The sequence below is a fragment of the Paramisgurnus dabryanus genome, chromosome 10 (genome assembly GCF_030506205.2).
Source record: "Paramisgurnus dabryanus chromosome 10, PD_genome_1.1, whole genome shotgun sequence".
Taxonomy (NCBI): domain Eukaryota; kingdom Metazoa; phylum Chordata; class Actinopteri; order Cypriniformes; family Cobitidae; genus Paramisgurnus; species Paramisgurnus dabryanus.
Window position 1 is genome coordinate 28,021,163 of NC_133346.1, and position 20,030 is coordinate 28,041,192.

A 20,030-nucleotide genomic window follows, 5' to 3' on the forward strand; every position below is an offset into this window, starting at 1 on the left:
CATTTTTCGAAACTATCTGTTATGTAGCTGCAGTCTTATCCGACCGCATTGTTTTCCTTGAAATCGGCTCAACCTCCGGAGAGAGCAAGGAATCATTTGATGAGCTCTTCAGTTAGAGTCTTTGATTTTTGGCCAGGAAAACGACGGCCCCTTCTACACAGCTTTTGAAATAAAGTGTTTAGACAGAACAATCTGGTTTGCGTAGTTAGAAATTTCCCAAAATGTTGTATATCTTTGAAAGCATACAGCAGGCTGCTGCACCAGGCATTCAGCATATACACTCTGTAAACACTTGGATCTGGGAAGTTGTTGCGCTGGGACCTCACAAACAGAAGACCACCTTCACTGATCTCAAGCAACATTCCTCCGTCCATATTCTCACACATTGTGAAGCAGGCAATAAAGCTGTTCAGGCTGACAAACGGTGGAAACTTATCCATAATGGCAGCCACTCAGGAACCAACTTATAATGCCATTGAGATTGCACTTCCTGTGCTCTAGGCTCCTGTGTGTTCCCGGAGAAGTAAACACTGTTCTAATGGGCGTCCTAAAAATAAACTCCTCAGCAGGACCTGCACACACAGTAGTGTCTACAGGGAAGTTTCACGTTGAATCATATCACATGTCTGCTAGACCTATCCAAGGTCATATTCCAGGAGTCAGCAATGTGGTGTATATGTCCTACCCACTGGTGTGGTTCTCAGGAGTCTCTATATACAGTATCTTCTGGTATCAGATAGAGCACATGACCTGCAGGATTAATTATGCCGTATGCATGCTGATTCATAGTTGGTGTATGTTGATTCAATACTAGATTATAGATTCAGGGCCTACCTACACTATGCGAACAAATAGTCTGTCGCTCCGTACCATACTGGGATGTGGTGAACTTAACCGTGTCCTGGTATTTTTGGTTACCTTTGACAAAACCATGCTTACTGTCGTGATTTTTTGAAATCATGGTTAATTATCCAAGGGGTTGGCACAGTTCTATTTGGTTCCGGATCATAATGCATAATATTGTGAGTGGCAATCTGTGGGGAAGTGGGGAAAAGGAGTAGCTTTAAGTTTATAGTGTACATGCAGTGGATGGTCAGTATAAACCCTGATCCCTGTAACACATGATTCTATCATGACTCATCATTGTGACATTAACACCCATTACAGATAAATTTGCTTGAAATGTTTGGTAGCTCTCACCTCGCCTGAAACACCCTCCCGAAGGCCCCTTCTCCAATGTCACGGACATATTCAATGTTGTTGCGTGGATATTCCAGACTGAGCAGCTTGGAGTTGAGGAGGAGAGGCACACGTTGGTACATGGGGTTGGGGTGAAGCCTGTCCAACAGGAGCTCTGAGGGCAGGGCAGTCAGAGTCGGCGTCTCCAGCACCCTACTGATATAGAAGCATAACTTTAATTTTAATAAAGGTGACATTTAATAGAGATGATCTATTGGTCACAACAGTATCACCCTTACGAAAATGAAATTCAAACTAAATTAAATGTAGTAAAACCATGGTTAATTTTCATAAGGGCAGGAATTGAAGAAATAGATGAAGTCACAGTATGGAATACATTTTCTCCACTGAATTTATTAAATCAGATATGAAGTCGTCGGTTGGTTTTGCATAATATATTTGTGTGGTATTGTATAGATTTTGCTATGTAATGTCAGTAGACTTTTGCACAAGAAACATTAATATTTAAGAAATAAATGACCCTGTTTCACCTGCACACTGACCCTAAAATGAACGTTGGGTTAGCTGCTGCTTGTCCTTAAAAATCTCAGTGTAAACAGCCACATTTATCATTGGCCAACTCATTTACATATTAAAAACGTATGACTGACCACATCTAGAATACAGCAGTGCATGTTTGAGCAACTTGAGTCAGTTTTAAAACCACAGGCAGTCTGTTTACCTACAGATACATGACATATCTATGATACAGCAAACCAAAATTAGCATGCTTCCAAAAATAGGGAAATTTATTGCTCGCTGACCACCAATCCAACCACTTTGTATCATAGAGCACTGATCAAACATGTACTGTAGTTCAGATATTCTTGCTCTAACACTGGGATCCTCAGATTGCTACAAATACTACATTTCTAAAGCCAAATGAATTTATATTCATTTAAACTGTATGAGAAAAGCAGTTTAAGTAGACTAGCTGTGTATCTGGATGTTTTTAAAGCACAATATTCTCCAAGAAATAGACCAAGGAAAATTTAATTCCTTTAGTTCATCACCTTTTTACAAGATCTACTGTATATCAACATTGCAATCAACTTTTAATGTTATGTTTAGGGTTAGGGTCTTGAACATTATATTTGTCAACCAATAATTTTTGTCGGGCTTTTGAGGTTAAGTGAAAATAAAGGTTGGACAATTAAGTCACTTTGATCTAGAAACACATTCAGCTTTATTTTTGGTGCCTCAATAATCAACCTAATCTAAGGCTTGAACCCTACAACCTTTTGTTCACTGAACAGAAAATATATGACTTAAATGTGATTAATTACCTCTTTCGTTTATTCCACATTTTCTTTCGCCTGTGGCACATGAGGATGAGGATGGTAAAGAAGGCAGCACCAGCAAAGCCAGCAATGACAAAGATAATAACGCTCATCGTGTAGGCTGTGGACCCCGAAGGAGGTGGGTAGAACTGGACGGGTTTTGAAATTGATGGTGCTGTCTTCACACTGGTAACTACAAGTCAAAATAGCATTTAAGGATTATGTTATCTGTGGGAAATATATGCGGTTTTAGAATTTAACCAACAAGAGAAATCTTATAAATCGCATAGTGGGCGTATACTATTTGGTGTTGCATTTCTCTGATAGCTGATGCTGGTGAGCTTTAAGTAATGGCCGAAGTTTTAACCTTTTTTTTATTCTAGATTGTGGTAAACTGAGGTAAATCTATGGTACCTTCTCCACATTTGGGCACCAGGCAGTACTCCCAGCGTACATTGGGGTTTGTTGTGTAGCACCATGGCCTGTCCCTTTTTCCACCTGGGTTACGGCAGAAGTTTTCTGCTTTTCGCAACTCTGGAATCACATCTACTGAGAGTCTGGGATGGTAGGGATCCTGTTTAAGAAAATGAATACGGAAGAGCCAGTCCATCAACATTCAATATTCCCATAATCCCTGATATGCTTTGATATATTTGAACTGCATGCATTTTTTAAGTGAGACCATATTCTTTAAAGTTCAAAACATTTGATTTATTTTGTGTTTGAAATGAATTGTTTAAATGTCAACATTTGGATTGTTTGTGAAAATTTTGGAGGAAAGTGACAAAAAACACAAAAGTAAACAATCTGAAATATCAGATACTGTACTGTACTACAAAAAATCATATCACCACAAGTTGTTCTTTAACTTAACCAATTCAGTTTAATAGTTTTAACTTGTTTATAAGTGATGTCAACTATATACTAGTTAAAAAGTGAAAATACAGTAGTAGGTTCAATTGACTTGAATAACCAATTTGATTAAACGTGCATGCAGCACTGCAATTTTTTACAGTGCTATCAAATCTTCCAATGTATTAACTCAAAAACTATTTTTTTTAAATGTATTAAAACTATTTTTCCTAAATAATATGCCATATTTTCTGGTAAAAACATACATTTTGTCGTTTTGTATTTTTTGTAATTTATTAAGTAACTGGACATTGAGTTAGACCTGATTGAGAGTTTGCAGTGCATTGTGGGGGGTTTCAGGAGAAGGTCAGAATAAAACATCATTAAATGTGTGTTAATTAAAAGCAAGATGTAGAAAGACTGCATTAAATACAACAACCACCTAAAAACAATGCCTTAATAACTATTGATATTATATTATACAATATAAAATGTTATGTTACATTTTCTACTCTGCGAAATAATAATGAGGGTCATTGTTTTATTTCATGCTTACCTGCAGATCCCATCTCTGGCAGGGATTAGCGGATACTGTAACATTGTGAGTTCCTTGGTAAAACCGTCCTCTGTCATTGTAACACATTGCTATAAATACAAAAAAGTGAAATGTCAATTATTTTACAACTTTCGAAAATACAGGAAGAGGACATGTGATCATAACAACACTTACTTGTTACTTGGTCTTTGCTGATATCTGGAGAACAAAAATAAGACATTAATGGCTTTGTTAATGCATTTCATTTTGTTTTGTAAAATGTTAAGAGATTTTCTATTTTGGCATATATCATTCACTCTTACCGACATAAGGAACGGTTGTGCAGGCCGATGGGTCTGATTGTTGGCTCGGTAGAGAGCTGCATTCTGGGAGAGTCATGCTCAAGCTATGCGGGACCTCTCGAAGAGATCTTTCATCAGCAGAACAGTAAAGCTCTTTCACTATCAGACAGTGCTCCCTGTAAACAGGAAAGCTGTATTGGTAACACATTATTTTACAGTTTTCTTTCTTACACATTTCGTGAACTTATATCCTAACCCTACAGTAAATACATGTTGTTAATGAATACTCTGTACTCAAATGTATAGTTACACTGTTACAAGGACACTTTAAAATAAAGTGTAACTGGAGTATTTACTGTGCAGTATGATGTGGAGGCTTATAGGGCTGGTAGAGTAATGGAAGTTGTTGGTTTAATCCCTGGAGGGAGCTTCAACCATTGTGTCCACAAGCAAAGCACTTGACCTCCAGTTGTTCCACTTGGATTGTCCCAGTAATGAGTGTACTGTCAGTTGCTTTGGATAAATAAGTCTACTATACGGCTACTTACTAAATTGTGATTTTTAAACAATATACCACAAATTTTAGGACATTAAAATCACTTTTATATCAGAAGCTAATAAAAAGTAGTGGATGTTTTCTCAAGTAATGCTTTCCACCCAAAGGCAGCTTGAAAACATTTTCCCAACTATGAAACCACTTCTCTGATGTGACATCATATTTTGAAACGAATTCAATGTGGAAAGCTTGGAAAGTCTTGAGGAGATCTTGGAAAGTCCCTTTGAGCTCAATATTTAAGATTATGATTTTACACAGTATCACAAATCTACAACTAATTTACCAACTGATTTGAGGTCCCACTGTAGTGACAAAAAAGCTTGTTTTCTGAACAGTAGGGTTGCCACCTGTCCCGGTTTTACCGGGATTGTCCTTCTTTTTAATAACCTGTCCCGGGAAATGTATCAACTCTCCCGGGACACTGAATGTCCCGGTTTTCGAAAGCTATGTGAATATGAAATTTAGCGCGCGCACGGCAGAGAGGGAGACCTTGCGTCTGTGTGTGTGTTTGCCTCATTTAGCTCATGTAAGACAGAGAGCATCCTGATTGGCCTGTTTCAGAACATCAACCAATCAATTGTCAGTGTGGGCGGGCTTTTATATCTTCTCCTGAACCAAACTATCAGTGTATCTAGAAACAGGAGCGCCATGGCAGAGAGAGAGTGCCCCAAAAGCGAAAATATAAGACACATTTTACACCAGACTACACGAAAGTGTATCCCTGTCTTAAAAGAGTTAAAATCTTGCATGGTGTAGAGTTTGTAACAGTGACTTCAGCTTAACCCATGGTGGGTTAAATGATTGTAAAATACATGTTGAGGTGAGTTCCACAAGTTTAATTTCATGTGCATATTTGCTAGTTGCTATTTAGACCTGTTTAGAGTTGCAATGGAATATAAATAAAAACAGTTTACATAAATAGCATAAGCAGCTTTAATAAATTGTAAAACTAATTTACATATTTTAACATAATGAACAAATAAATGGGTAACACTTTACAATAAGGTTCATTAGTTAACACATGAACTAATAATAAACTGCACTTATAGCATAAAGCAATTTTTTTATCTTTGTTAATGTTATTAATACATTTATTTAAATCTTGTTAACATTAGTTAATGCTCTGTGAACTAACATGAATAAACCATGAACAGCTGTATTTTTATTTACTTACGTTATCAAAGATTAACAAATACAGTAACAAATGTACTGCTCATGGTTAGTTCATGTTAGTTAATACATTAACTAATGTTAACAAATAAGAATTGAAAAAAAAGAGAATTGTAAAGTGTTGCCAATAATTGCATAGGCCTATAGAAATATTATGCTATGGGGGGGGGGGGGGCTTGTGAGCAAATCAATTGGCCGGGTCATCGATATGTCCAGGTTTTTTATCAGACATGGGTGGCAACCCTACTGAACAGGGAACATAAGAGGAGCTCAGATGCAAAAACCGCTAACGCCACCATTTAGAGTATGAGATGATTTTAACCGAATGCTCTCAGCATGTACTATACATTTATCAAATACTTTCGCTTCAAATCAGCTTAATCCCACCCACGGGTGCTTGTTTGTAGAATCCATTATGAGTCTGATAAAAAATTAAGAAGAACATACCTTTCAACATTGGGATTTGAAAATAAGGGAAATTATTTTTGGACTTATGTTCTTAGGTCATTTTGCTTATCAAAAAAAAAAAAAAAATCCATCCTGATTTAAGATTTTTTAGATACTTGTTCTGACAACAAAACAAAAATACTATGAAATTTTTGTTTGTATGGCTCGACTTTCTTAACATTTCTTAACACCTTCTGAGCTAAGCAGTAAAGCACAAACAACAAAGTTGCCTACACGCAAATTCATAAAAAAGCACACCCGCCACATGGATAAGCGGTTGTAGATTTGCACATGGCTCATCATGCTCCTCCCATCACCGGGAGCTTGATTTTTTTTACAAACCAGTTTCTGATAGGAGTTTTACTTCCCCAAACATGTTCTCAGGGCAGAAAGAAATATGATTGGTTCACAAAAATGACCAATGAAAGTGCTCGTTGGTGTTTTAAGCAATTGATGAGTCAATATGTAAAACTGGCACGAAAAAGAAAGTCGTGCCACAGACACGTGCAAATGCGGAAACACGTAACTTAAACGGTCGAAATATTTGATCTGAATTCAAATACAATCACATTCCTATATAACCATATCTGCGCTACTCACCTGACCAACGGTGAGCTTGAACTGCTTAAAACACCAATGAACACTTTCATTGGTCATTTTTGTGAACCAGTCTTATTTCTTTCTGCCCTGAAAACATGTTTGGTTAAGTAAAACTCCTAACTGGAACTGGTTTGGGAAAAAAATCACGCTCCTCGTGAAGCTTTTCTCCTTCTTGTTACGTTGGCGGGTGTTGTTTTGACTGATATGTTACAGATATACTGCAGCCTGCTTTACCGGAGGTGAATGTAGCAAACATCAAATACGCCAAAGTGGATTTCTTATAGAAAGACAAAAATACGGGAAATTATTTAAATGGCAGGAAAGGATGGTAAAATACGGGAGAATCCTAGGAGAAACGGGAGGGTTGACAGGTATGCAAGAAAACATGTCAGACACAGTCAGAGGGTTTTGCTTCTGTGCACTTCATATGCTGTTCCTCATACAGTTTAAAAAATCTGACCTTGATTTTGCAGAGACTTATTTAATACAACTTCTTGTACTTTCAAGCAATATATTTGTATTAGTATGTACAATCCCAAGGATTCAAACCCATAACCTTTGCACTGCTAATGTAATGCTGAGCTATATCTGAGCTATAGGAACAACGTTTTAAGACTCACAGACAATTAAAAATATAACATTTCATTTTCTGGAACCATGTATTCTAGTCGCACTAAAGCATGTAACGTTTCCAGTACCTGCAGACAGGTTTAGGTGCTGGTCCCAGACCAGATGGGTTGCAGTCCTGGAAGGTGGCATGACAGAGCAGCGATCTGACAGCGGGCCTACAAAATGAGCTCACTCCTTCCAGCTCGCCCCATGCACTCTGAGCCAGATCCTCCTGAGCCTCCTCTGGGTTCGGCAGAGAGTAGTTGAAGAAGACCAGAGCATCTCGATGGAGCTCATTCAGACACACGTCACCTCTGTATGTGCTGCAGTAACCAGCTGTGCCTTTGTAGAGCCTACATTAAGCGAGACACAAATTTAAAGCAATGCTAAACAAGGCACAGCATTGACACACAAAATGTTTTAAGCAAGTGTATACAATTTTAGTTTTGAATATACAGGGATTATACATCATAAATCAAAATTCTGAAGTAACATAACTAATTTTGCATTTCATTTGTGAGATCTATCGACAATGTAGGTGATGGCTACAACACCCATTGTTCACCACCCACATCTAGTAGCAAAAATTACACATTGTCCCTTTGTCCCTCTATATAGGTAAATATATCACGAATACTCGCTGACTCATGAATAAAGTGCAGAACTGACAAGAATAAAGTGCAGTTCTCACAATTAGTCCATTTCCATTTAACTTAACTCGAATTGCTTCCAGATGTTGAAGGTAAACTGTCAGATAATAACTTGGTTTATTTAAGTTCACTTGTAACTCGAACCATATGCCGTGTCTAGCTTTAATGGCAGGAGTGTACTGCATTATCCAGCACATGTGTATATGTTTACATTTATCATTCCAATCAATAGAGACATGCTGATTCAATTTCAGTCGCTCTTTACAGAGAAAGAAATGCCTGCTCACGTAAACGCTTGTTTTTGAAAGACTTCCGATTGACTCCATGGATAGGCAACTTGAGTTCGGTACAATGCTGTGTCTGTGTTTCACTTCTTTTTTTATTAATAGATTTAAGTTCAAAGACAATGTCATGTTGAATCACTGTTAAATTAACAATATTAACATGAGATTCACTGTAATCTTAGTTGGGTAAATCTCAAAAAGAGAGCTTACAGTTTTATTAAAGAAAAAGTGAACCCCAAAATTAAAATTCTGTCATTATTTACTCACCCTCATGTTGTTACAAACCAGTATACATTTCTTTTTTCTGATGAACACAAAGGAAGATATTTTGAGAAAAATGATCAGAAGCCCTATTGACATCCATAGTAGAAAAAATAATACTGTGGAAGTCAAAGAGGCTTCTAATCGGGTTGGTTACAAACAGTCCTCAAAATATCTTGTGTTTTGTAACAACATGATAGTGAATGATGACAGAATTTAAATTTTTAGGTGAACTAACCCTTTAAGGACGTTAATGGTATATGCTTTCAGTATATGTCAGATATGATTGCATTACATAATCTATAAATTATATTAGTTTGAACTACTTGTACAGATTACATTAACAGGAAATGTATTTTCCCCCAGCAATTAATGTTAAAAGCTCTAGTCACATAACACATAATTAAGTTAGATTTTTTTGCTATTGTAATTTTATGGAACACAATGGAACATGACTTTATTTCCCAGAATGCTTTTCTTTAACCAAGTATTTAAAATGGTTGCCAAACATTTTTCCAAAGTAACTTTCCCAACACTGAATGTATGTGAGATTCTTTCTATTGTGTGACTGTGGAATTTCTTTAAATTGCCATGAATTTAATTCCACTTCCTGTCATTCCAATTCAAATTCAACTTCCTGTAGGGTGGAGTCAATTCAAATTCCAATTCATGAATTGAATGGAGGCCAATTCTGAAATCTTGAATTGTGCAAAAGCCTGGTGTAGTTACTGCCCCTTACGAAACAAAAATATATTGCAGTATATTGGAAAATATCATGTAATATATTAGGCAACATATTCCCATATATGGGATTTAATATTTATATTTTTCAATATATTGAAATATATGCATGAAACATACATGTATATATGATACAAAATATATTGCAATCAAGAACAAAAAGGGCACTATATTTTTTACATGTAATAGTTTGTCTTTATATGCTTTAATATATTGCTATATATGCATAGACCATACATGTATATATGAGACAAAATATATTGCAATCAAGAACAAAAAGGCCACTATATTTTTTACATGTTATAGTTTGTCTTTATATGCTTTGATATATTGCAATATATGCATAAACCATACATGTATATATAAGACAAAATATATTGCAATCAAGAACAGAAAGGGCACTGTATTTTTTACATGTAATAGTTTGTCTTTATATGCTTTGATATATTGCAATATATGCATGAAACATACATTTATATATGATACAAAATATATTGCAATCAAGAACAAAAAATGCTTATAAAAAATATATATAAAATGCTTGAGTAGGAAGCTGAGATTCAGGCGCGAAGAGAGGACAGGATGCGTAACAGACACCAGCAACAAGGAGGTTGATAGATAGGTCCTGACCTATGATCCTGCCCCACACTCCTAATCAGTAGGTGGCGGTAATGCCACTAAAAGTTGTTTGCCAACTGCCAGTAAAACTCAAGAAGAAGAAGAAGAAGAAGAAGAAGAAGAAGAAAGGTGTGTTCGACATCGGCTGTGGCTGGATGTAACCGATCGGCGAGATTAGCCGCGTGCAGGCGGGGAGGAGCTGAAAACGGAGACGTAAAGTCGGACGCGCTGTGGTTCTCGTAGTTTGCTGCATTTACGTCAGGCATGGCTGATCACGTGCCGTTTGCTTGCTTAATCGCATTAAACATGATTTGTAAGATGTAAACTACATAAAAAGTTAATTATACTGTTTTGAATGTCCGTGTATGAGCATGAGTGGAACTGAAGAGGCTTACAGCATCTGTTTTTACAAGAATAAAGTTCAACATAAGCATATATTATTTAAATACCAATGTAGTGGGGTCTACATTTTTTATCCATTTTATTTTGATGAAGATGACACAATATAACATCGCGACTACATGAAAAGAGCTTTAACTGTTATAAAAATACAGATTTGTGAGCATTTGTGGAACTGAGGGCGTGAAAATAAACACGAAATACACGTGATTGTTGTCATGTGGTGAATCCGACCAATCTTGAAACAGGTGTGTCGTCATTACAGCCCGTGCAGCTCCTCTTCGCGAACTGCGCTGGCTAACTCAGGCGGCTGATCTCGAACCGCTCTCGCGGTACTTAAAAACCATATGACACAATCACGTGCCTGCAGCGCCAGCTTAAGTCGGACAAAGTTACTAACCGGAATGCACTGCTTCAAGTCAGCCACCGATCGGTCTGCGCAGCGCCGCATGAAGTCGAACACACCTGAAGACTGATGTCAGCAGGCTCCAAGGAAACTTCAAGTTTTAAAAGGTATATAGTTTTCAGAGCTGGTGCTTTTCAGTTTTTATTGCATCTCTGAGAGATTTTTGTGAACAACTTGTTGTTCTGCTCCACAGATGCTGTTTTAAAACAGTTTCCTATAAGGCCAAGGAAGCTGATGTCAGAAAATCTATCAACAGTAGAATCTGCGAGCTAATGGCATTAAGACACCAGGTGAAGAGCTAAAGCATGGGTATGTAAGTGGTTTACATCAGTGAAGAACCAAGGTGGACTCCTAACCAGGATAATGGACTGTTCTTTTGGCAAATCTTTTTTTTTTTTTTTTTGCTTTTTCACGGTTCCCAAAACTTCTTGAAAGTTTGTTTATTATTTATTTGTTCATTATTGTCTGTGCATTTTGTTTATTGATATTGTCTTTATTGATATTGTCTTTATATTGTATAATGGCACTGCTGAAATTTTGAAATGGACACATTTATGTAATGTAATGTAAAGCCAATCACATTTCCTTTGACTGACCATATGCAAAACCTCTTGTGGTTTTAATAGGCCTGTGTAGCTCTGTACCTCAAATTGGGTTTAGTATCTGTGCCTGATTAAAAGAAAATAAAGGTGGCTTTTGATAGATTACCCATCAGTCTGTGTTAATATGTGGTGTAAATGTTTGTATATTGCAGGTTGCATATTTAAGTATTTATATATTTTAGATGTTTCATGTACATATACTGTATATATCCCAAATATATTCATACATTGTATGTGCATGTTCTCATATATGTACACATATTGTGCATACATTTACAATAAATATGTACATATATTTCCATCTAATTTTAAATATATGTAAAATGTATTCCACAATATATCCACATATACATATATATTTCCATATAGCTGTACATATATTTGAAATATATTCTACCATATAGTAAACATACATGTGACACTATATCTGTACATATATTGTTAATACATGTTCCCATATATGCACATATATTTCACATATTTTCCATCTAATTTTACATATATGTAAAATGTATTCCACAAGATATCGAACACATATCTACATATATATTTCCATATAGTTGTACATATATTTGAAATATATTCTACCATATAGTAAATATACATGTGACACTATATCTGTACATATATTTTTAATACATATTCCCATATATGCACATATATTTCCCATCTTATTTTACATATATTTAAAATGTATTCCACAATATATCGAATACATATCTACATATATTTCATGTATATTTCCATATAATTTTACATATATTTGAAATATATTCTACCATATAGTAAACATATATGTGAAACTATATCTCTACATATATTGTTAATACATTTCCGCATATAAATCGAAATACAATATTGCAGATATTTATAAATATAATATTGCATATATTTTTAAATATATAAACACATATATTATATCCATGTACAATATATTAAAAGTGGCAATAATTTGTATATTTTGCAATATACTGCAGTATATTACACATATATAGAATATATGTACCATCAATATATTATTCCATGTATTGCCAATGTATAATATATTGGAAAATGGAAAGTAAAATAATATATTGCATTATATTACAATATATTTCAAGTAATATATTGGTAAATATATTTTCCTTTCGTAAGGGTGTGCTTTGGCTCTGTAGGGCAATATAGTTCGAACTGTATTCGATACATTTTTCGATACCACGGGGAAAATCTTAAGACCTTAAACATTTTATTTTTATTAAAAGACAAATATAACAGGTAGAATTTTTTTCACTTTTACATTTTTAACATGAATACACAATCATAGCAGATTTATTCTCCTCAGCTTCTGTCTGATGTTATAACAGAATTTGTTTTACTTAAGGCCTTTGAAATAAACTTATTTAACTAATCTTGGTTGCTAAAAGTTAAAGGTTATACTGTACAATTAAGGTTCACATGTTAAAATGATGAACAATGAAATTCTAAAGCATGCATTTATTAATGTAATGTTAATTTCAACATTTTCTAATACATTTACCAAAGTTCTAACTTAATATTATCTAACATGAACAGTTGTATAACAGTAAAAAAAATAAACAAGTACTTTAACAAATGTATTGCTTTTTGTTCATTAATGTTAAAACATTGACATGTAAATGATAAACAGATTATAGTGCAAATATGGGGGTTCATAAATGAATTATTTATTTATTTATTTATTTATTTGTGTGAACTTAAAACACAACAGTTATCGAAGTCTAGAATTAATACTAAAGATGCGGTCACACTAGTCAGAGTCAGTTTATAAAGCACTTAAAAAAAGAAGTGTTTATCAAAATGCTGTACACACAAAGGTGTATCAAAGATATAAACAGTCAACACCACAGAAGAAAGACATCAAGACACAATAAAACAATTAAAGAAAGCAGCTCTCACATATGCCAGACTATAAAAATAAGTTTTATGGCCCAATACTATAAAAGCAAGTGTTTGAGCCTGTCTAATATAAAGACGCAAAGTATTCAGGGCCTCATTTATAAAATGCTGCGTAGAAACCATCCTACATTTGATCTTACGATCATTTATCAAAAATGCATAGGTGTAATTCATAAACCGAATATACGCACAGAAAATGTGCGTACCCCTTTCTTTCAGATGTGAAATCTATAAATCACAAATGATCTTGAACTTGTGCGCAGCGGAGCAGCTTCAGGTCTCTGCCTTTAAACGATGCCTAATTTATGTCATTGACATATAAAATTGCGCTTGTCAATGTTTAAACCCTTTTTAAGCAGCAAGAATGCTTATATTTCCAAAAACCTGCAGCAATCAGACAAGCAAAAGTGCGTACGTCTGCTCAGACCCTGAAGTGGCGCTAAGTGCTTTTCCACGTCAAAGACAGTTTTTTTAAGTATAGACTTTGCTGTGGATTTTTGCGTGCACACACTTTACGACCAATGTTTTATAAATGAGACTCCAGATCTTTGGTGCCGCCACTGCAAAGGGTCGGTCACCCCTGCTCTTCAACTTTACCCATGGAACTACTAGAAGTAAATGTTCAGACTCTTCATTCCAATGACTTCCAATCATACGCATGAGAATGCGTCAGACCAGAAACGCAAGCTCACGCGACGATATGTTCAATGTAAAGTTGAAGTCTGGTGAACTCTAACCTGCAAATTCATATCACGTGGAGCATTGTGACCAGTAGAAAACCGGTATGTTACTGTTGTTCTACTGAAAAGCACAAACGAACGAAGCCAAAGATTACATAGATGAGCAGCTCCCCCCCGCCCATTCCCCGCAGCAACGTCCGACAAATACTCACATGCTCAAAGTCTAGTATGACCGTAGCTTTACTGATGATTATCAATCTCTTATCACAGGTCTGTTTGTTGGTCCTTCAAGTACTAAATTAGTGGCGTTAGCACACTGCTCTGTGGCAACACTTGCATATTTGGCTTACTTCAGTTGTGTCCTTCTGTTTTCCATGTTTATTTGATTCAGCATAAAGGCAACACAACAAATGCTATGATTCTATATAAATATTGAATAATTTGCATAGAATTTCATTTCTTTTTGCATAATGCTAAAGGAAGGATATCAGCTAGATAAGAAACCAAAAAGTTGACCTGTATGATTAAGTTCACTGAATAGTACGAAAACACATTCTTACCTCCATTCTATGGGAAATTTGCAGGATCCAGAGACCACCATCAGGAACAAGCCCAAAAACAGAAAAGAGTACAAAAAATATCTGCTTAATAATGACAAAGAGTAACAAATGCAATCTTTTGGCCTGACCATACTTGTGTGATGTTGTCCTTCACTAAATGGATGTGTTTGTCTGCATGAGAAGAATGGAGAGCATGGGGGTCTTAGGATACAGCAGGTGTGAAGTTTAACAGCCCCTCCATGTCAGAGGGTTTCAGAGTCATGACACAGTATAAGGAGGGCATTTGTACTTGAGGTCATTGTTTGCAGAAAAAGGTACTGCCCCAGTGACAGCTTTTGTACCTTTTTTTCTGAGAGTGTATACAGTATATCAACATTGCAAGTTATAATGTTTAGGAAACCTGTAATAATCATAAAATAAACAAGGTGCACATACTGAAGGGGTTTGTTTGGCAGTTGACAAAATGTTATCCATCTTTTTGCATAAGGTATTCCACGGACATTAGTTATTGTTTTAAATGATGGCAAAATTACAGTATTTTAATATGTTTCTGCTATGAAAGGGAAATGCACTCAGATGCAAAACAACAACAAAACACCTCAGATGCAAGGTTTCCAGAGAGCCTTGTAATAATTGGCTAAATTTAATAAGACCTGTACATCTTCCAAATATATCATTTTAATGCAGTGCCATTTTGCTAATGCTATCCATTGTTAAATTACTGCAAAAGGGCCTATGGGGCATGTTTTCCCCTCAATTCATTTCTGGGCCTTTGAGGACGCAACAGAGCAGCTATCCAAATACAAGAGAAGCTAATTGAAATAGTGGCACCTGGAGGAGCACAGCTGCTGAAACTAACAACGCTGTCACATTACATTGACTTCAGACAGCTAGACAAGCATATGGTTAAAACAGTAGGCCACAGTGGGTGTTTGTTTACAAAGACTTGTTTCTTGTATCTATGTTAATTAAAAGAACACAGTCTGTCACATGTTGGCATTAACAGTTGCATGATATATCCATGGGCATTTTGTTAACTACCTACACAATTTTTAATTATTTTTCTAATTCACTGGTTAATTTTAAATACTTCTGTGTTGACAGACGTTTTGAAAATGTATCTGTCTGTCGGAATATAAATGAGATGTGAACTTCTTCAGTACTGTTTATAAAGCATCTTAGTGTGAGATCTCAAGAAGAATGAACATTTATAAAATGCCAAGAGTCAAAGGGTGACTACACTGCAGATAATAAAATAGAACAGAGGTTTGAAACTGCCACTGAAATCTGTACACATAAGAAAATTGTGATTCAGAAAAAGGATGAATGAATTTAAATTGCAAATTTAAATGGCAATGATAATAATGTGACATTTTATCGTATTTGATGTACCCAAAGCTTTATATAGATCATAGTTTTCATGTAATTTTTGACCCATTATGGGTAAATATTGGACAGAACACGTGCTGGGTTAAAAATTACCCCGTGCTGGGTTAAAAATGACCCAATGTTGGGTTGTTGTTATGCAACCATGGGTTATAATAACCCAGCAGTTGGGTTAAAATAAGAGGAAATAAAGAGGAATTTGTGGATTTTGTGACATAAATGTATGTGCCTCTGTCCCCAGTAAAGGGAAACAATGGCAGCTATCAATATACACTCGTATTTATAATGACCACTTGATCAAAGGTAACCTCATGAAAACACTGGATATCTTAATCATTGTATTTTTAGCCATAAATCATATATTTGCTTAGTGCACAATAAAAATTCTGGTAAGACAATTGAAACAACCAAGAACATTTACACTAACTGCTAAAGTTGGCTAGAGTCGTCAAGTGAAAATCCAAATTTGATGTGAAAATGCAATGTTTGCAATCCTTTTGGACCTTTATTAGATCATTTGTTGTACTAAGAGTAATAAACTTGTGCTCAGAATGAACTTTATTGTTTTTTTAATAATATGATTTATTATATTATAATACAATACAATATGATAATGTAATATTAATGTATTCCTGGCGGCAATGTAAGTGGAGGTCTGACATTAATCTGATGGTTTTTAATTACTATAAAATATGGTATCAGGTGCTGTGTATAAATCATAAGTGCCCAAAACGTGTAGTTTTTGTTCATATCTTAATTTTTCTTCTGTTAAGAGTTTATTTAAATAGTTGTGGCTTGAAACAGATGTTAAAGGGAAATGAGGCAAGTCTGCGTAATATTTCTCTACGAGCTCCCCCTAGTGTCTGAAAGTAAATGCTTTCAAACACGCTGTCATAAAAACGAACTGTTGTCCCTCCCCCCTCGGAACCAAGTTTATCAGCTTATTTCCAATCCAGTTATGTTTCCCTTCCGTCAAGGGTTTTCGATGCTTCTTCCCCGGCTCTGCCATTTGCAACAATCGCTAGCCGTGTTTAGCTCGCCTGCCTCTGTGTTGTTTGACGTAAGTGATCCTGCTTCTCGCGATATCTGAGACTTTGCGAGACTGAAGGACACCGGGTCGGATACAGCGAGCTTGCAAGTGAGGTATTCTTCCTACAGATGGTAGGGGCGGGCGATAGAGTCTTCATTCGTCCGGTAATGAGTCATTTAACCATATACCGAATTACGAAGATGATTTATTAACATAAAAATGCTGCCTTGTGTCCCTTTAATTTGAGCAGCTTGGGCTGCCTCTCTATGGAGAGCCCTATGTAAACTGCAGCTTTCTTGCCTGCCAACCCCCCTTGGAGGTAACGTGACTGAAAACAATAAATTAAATGCCATAAGTGAGGTCATGTGATATTTGAATCTTTGCTGTAAGAAGGGTAAAATAAACTAAATAGCAGATATCCTATAATACAAGGAAGTTATGGTAAATTTAGTTTGATTGCACATTTGATGCTAACTTTCAGAATGTACACTTACCTGAAACAGTTATTTTTGCTGTGGCTTTTACTGTGTTGATGCCTCCACTGTGCTGGTTAGTAGCCTGACATGTGTATAGAGCAGGTTTATGCACCACCACATGCAGAACAGATCCTATGACCTCCCCTTCAAGAGTCTCCACCACTGATGCTCCTAAAATCTACAATCAATGAAATCCATAAAGACAGTATGTCTCAATACCTTCAACAAAATAAAAGCGGGCCTTTGGAAAGACCACTTATGCATAAGTGATTTGTCAACACAATTTCATTGCAAATCATACAGATTTTACGAGGTGGCCAATTCGTATACATTTGTACCATGTTTACTTTAATCTCTGTGAAGTTGGGTTTAGGGATGGGTATCGTTGTTGTTTTTGTTTGGGTTTTTTGTAATAATTGTACGTTTTGTGTGATTCTCTTTATACAAATTTATATGAATTAGCCAACTTCTAAAATACATACAAATTCCCCTTGAGATCAGGTTGGGCTTTCTTGTTGCATAAAATGTCAGTAAATGGTGTCAACTAGAATTAAAATCTTAATAACAGTCAGAATAAAGTCATCCACATCTACTTACAGTATTAATATGCAGAATAGAGATGATGTTTTTTGTGACCTTGTGGGAACATTTTGATGTCCCCATGAGGAAACAAGCTTATAAATCAAACAAAATGATGTTTCTTGAAAATGTGAAGTAGAAGAAAGTTTTCTGTGATGGTTGGGGTTAGGGAATGGGGTAGGTAAGGGGAATAGAATATAAAGTTTGTACAGTATAAAATGCATTACGTCTATGGAACGTCCCCACAAAACATGGAAACCAGAATGTGTGTGTGTGTGTGTGTGTGTGTGTGTGTGTGTGTGCGTGCGTGTTTGTGTGTATTTGGAAATTCATATTCAGTATTTGCAGTCTATTTATATGTAAGCACTACAAAATAGCCGATAATGTTTTGAGTGACGGATATCACTGTTGCTCAATTCATGGATCATTGTGTTAAAAGTGCAAAGGTCATTGATTGATTCACAAATGTATAATTTGTAATGCACTTTATGTTGGTTTAAATAAAACCATCTGCTAAATGAATGACTGTAGATGCTGACTGGCTGTATATGTGAGAAGGAAAAGAATATAATAGAAAATAGCAAATGTTTTATGAGAATGTTAATGCTGATACGCAAGTCATGATTGTTCCAGCAATTTAAATAAACCCCTCTGTTTATCCATTGAATGTGTTAAGACTCCTGCTATTCTGATAATGTGATTTGTTGAGTTTATGTGAACATTATGAGAGCTTGTAGGAATGTTTAATCACAGCTCTATTTTTGTCATTATATGAAGCTGATTTTAGCAGCCACTTTATCTGGCTAAAGGAAATTAACATGCTGAAAGTCGTGCCAGAATGATACTCAGACGGGGTAATTTTAATAACATCTCACACGTTTCTAAGATGCTCCGGTGGTCAGGGGTCAAAGGTAATTTCTCCGTCATAATACTGAAGAGTTTTGCTATGAAAGCTCAAACTGTCTATTTATCATAAAAACATTCAGGATTAACATTACATTGTAATTTTGTGTTCAGAAATGAGTTTTTGTCCAAAAATAATGAATAACATAAATAATACAAGGACATTAAACTGAGAGCAATTTGAGAAAATAAAGATTTTGCTCAAGTGTCTTTGTTTCTCTGTTTTTCTTGCTGGCTCGTTCTCGGTTTCTTTCCTCTGTTTTGTAGTTAGATTGGTCAAGATAGTTCAACCTCTGACCATTTTTATCTTCTGCTTAGTTCCCTAAATATAGCTTTAAATAGAACAAATGTCTTTTTAAATAACACCAAAACTACTACAAAAATACATCTTATCTTATTTATGTGCAGGTTTGGACTGGGACAGAAAATGAGCAATGTACTACATACTGACCGGCCCACAACAAACTAAATTTAGATTTATTATTAGCATGTATATATTCATGACTTTTTAATTACACTGAAAAAAAAATTTATTCCTTAAATTGCTTAAAATTCCACATGAAATGTATTAATAAAGTGGACGCAAAAAATGATGCAGTATATTTCAAGTTAATGCAGCATGTTATTTTTCTTCAGTATAAGACGGACCCATTTCATTAATATGCAGCTTTACTGTTGAAAAAACTGGGGCAGTACCCTTTAAAAAAGTCCTAATATGTATCTTTGAGGCACTAATTAGATCTTTTTGGTACCAATACCTCTGAGGTACTAATATGCAATCTTTAGGTGCAAATACATATGATGTAATGATGATGATGTAATGTAATAAAACTTGCTTACTCATAGCTCCAAATAATTATTAAAAAAATGATTACATTTCAGGACAAACACTAAGTCATTTAGGAAAGTGCAAGAATTGGTTTTATAACAACCAACTGTACCAACTAATAT

The 20,030-nt window shown here is 35.4% G+C and overlaps 1 protein-coding gene across 1 annotated transcript in view; it reads right to left on the minus strand.

Annotated features, from left to right (window-relative positions):
- musk (muscle, skeletal, receptor tyrosine kinase) overlaps window positions 1–20,030 on the minus strand; it is a 34,211-nt gene that overhangs the window by 2,926 nt on the left and 11,255 nt on the right. Inside the window, exons 7-15 of the mRNA XM_065240578.2 lie at window positions 17,616–17,775; window positions 14,706–14,712; window positions 7,680–7,943; window positions 4,230–4,384; window positions 4,102–4,125; window positions 3,928–4,016; window positions 2,934–3,093; window positions 2,526–2,712; window positions 1,201–1,395 (exon numbers count right to left, since the gene is read on the minus strand). Coding sequence (XP_065096650.1) covers window positions 1,201–1,395; window positions 2,526–2,712; window positions 2,934–3,093; window positions 3,928–4,016; window positions 4,102–4,125; window positions 4,230–4,384; window positions 7,680–7,943; window positions 14,706–14,712; window positions 17,616–17,775 — 1,241 coding nt within the window. The remainder of the gene's footprint in view (window positions 1–1,200; window positions 1,396–2,525; window positions 2,713–2,933; window positions 3,094–3,927; window positions 4,017–4,101; window positions 4,126–4,229; window positions 4,385–7,679; window positions 7,944–14,705; window positions 14,713–17,615; window positions 17,776–20,030) is intronic.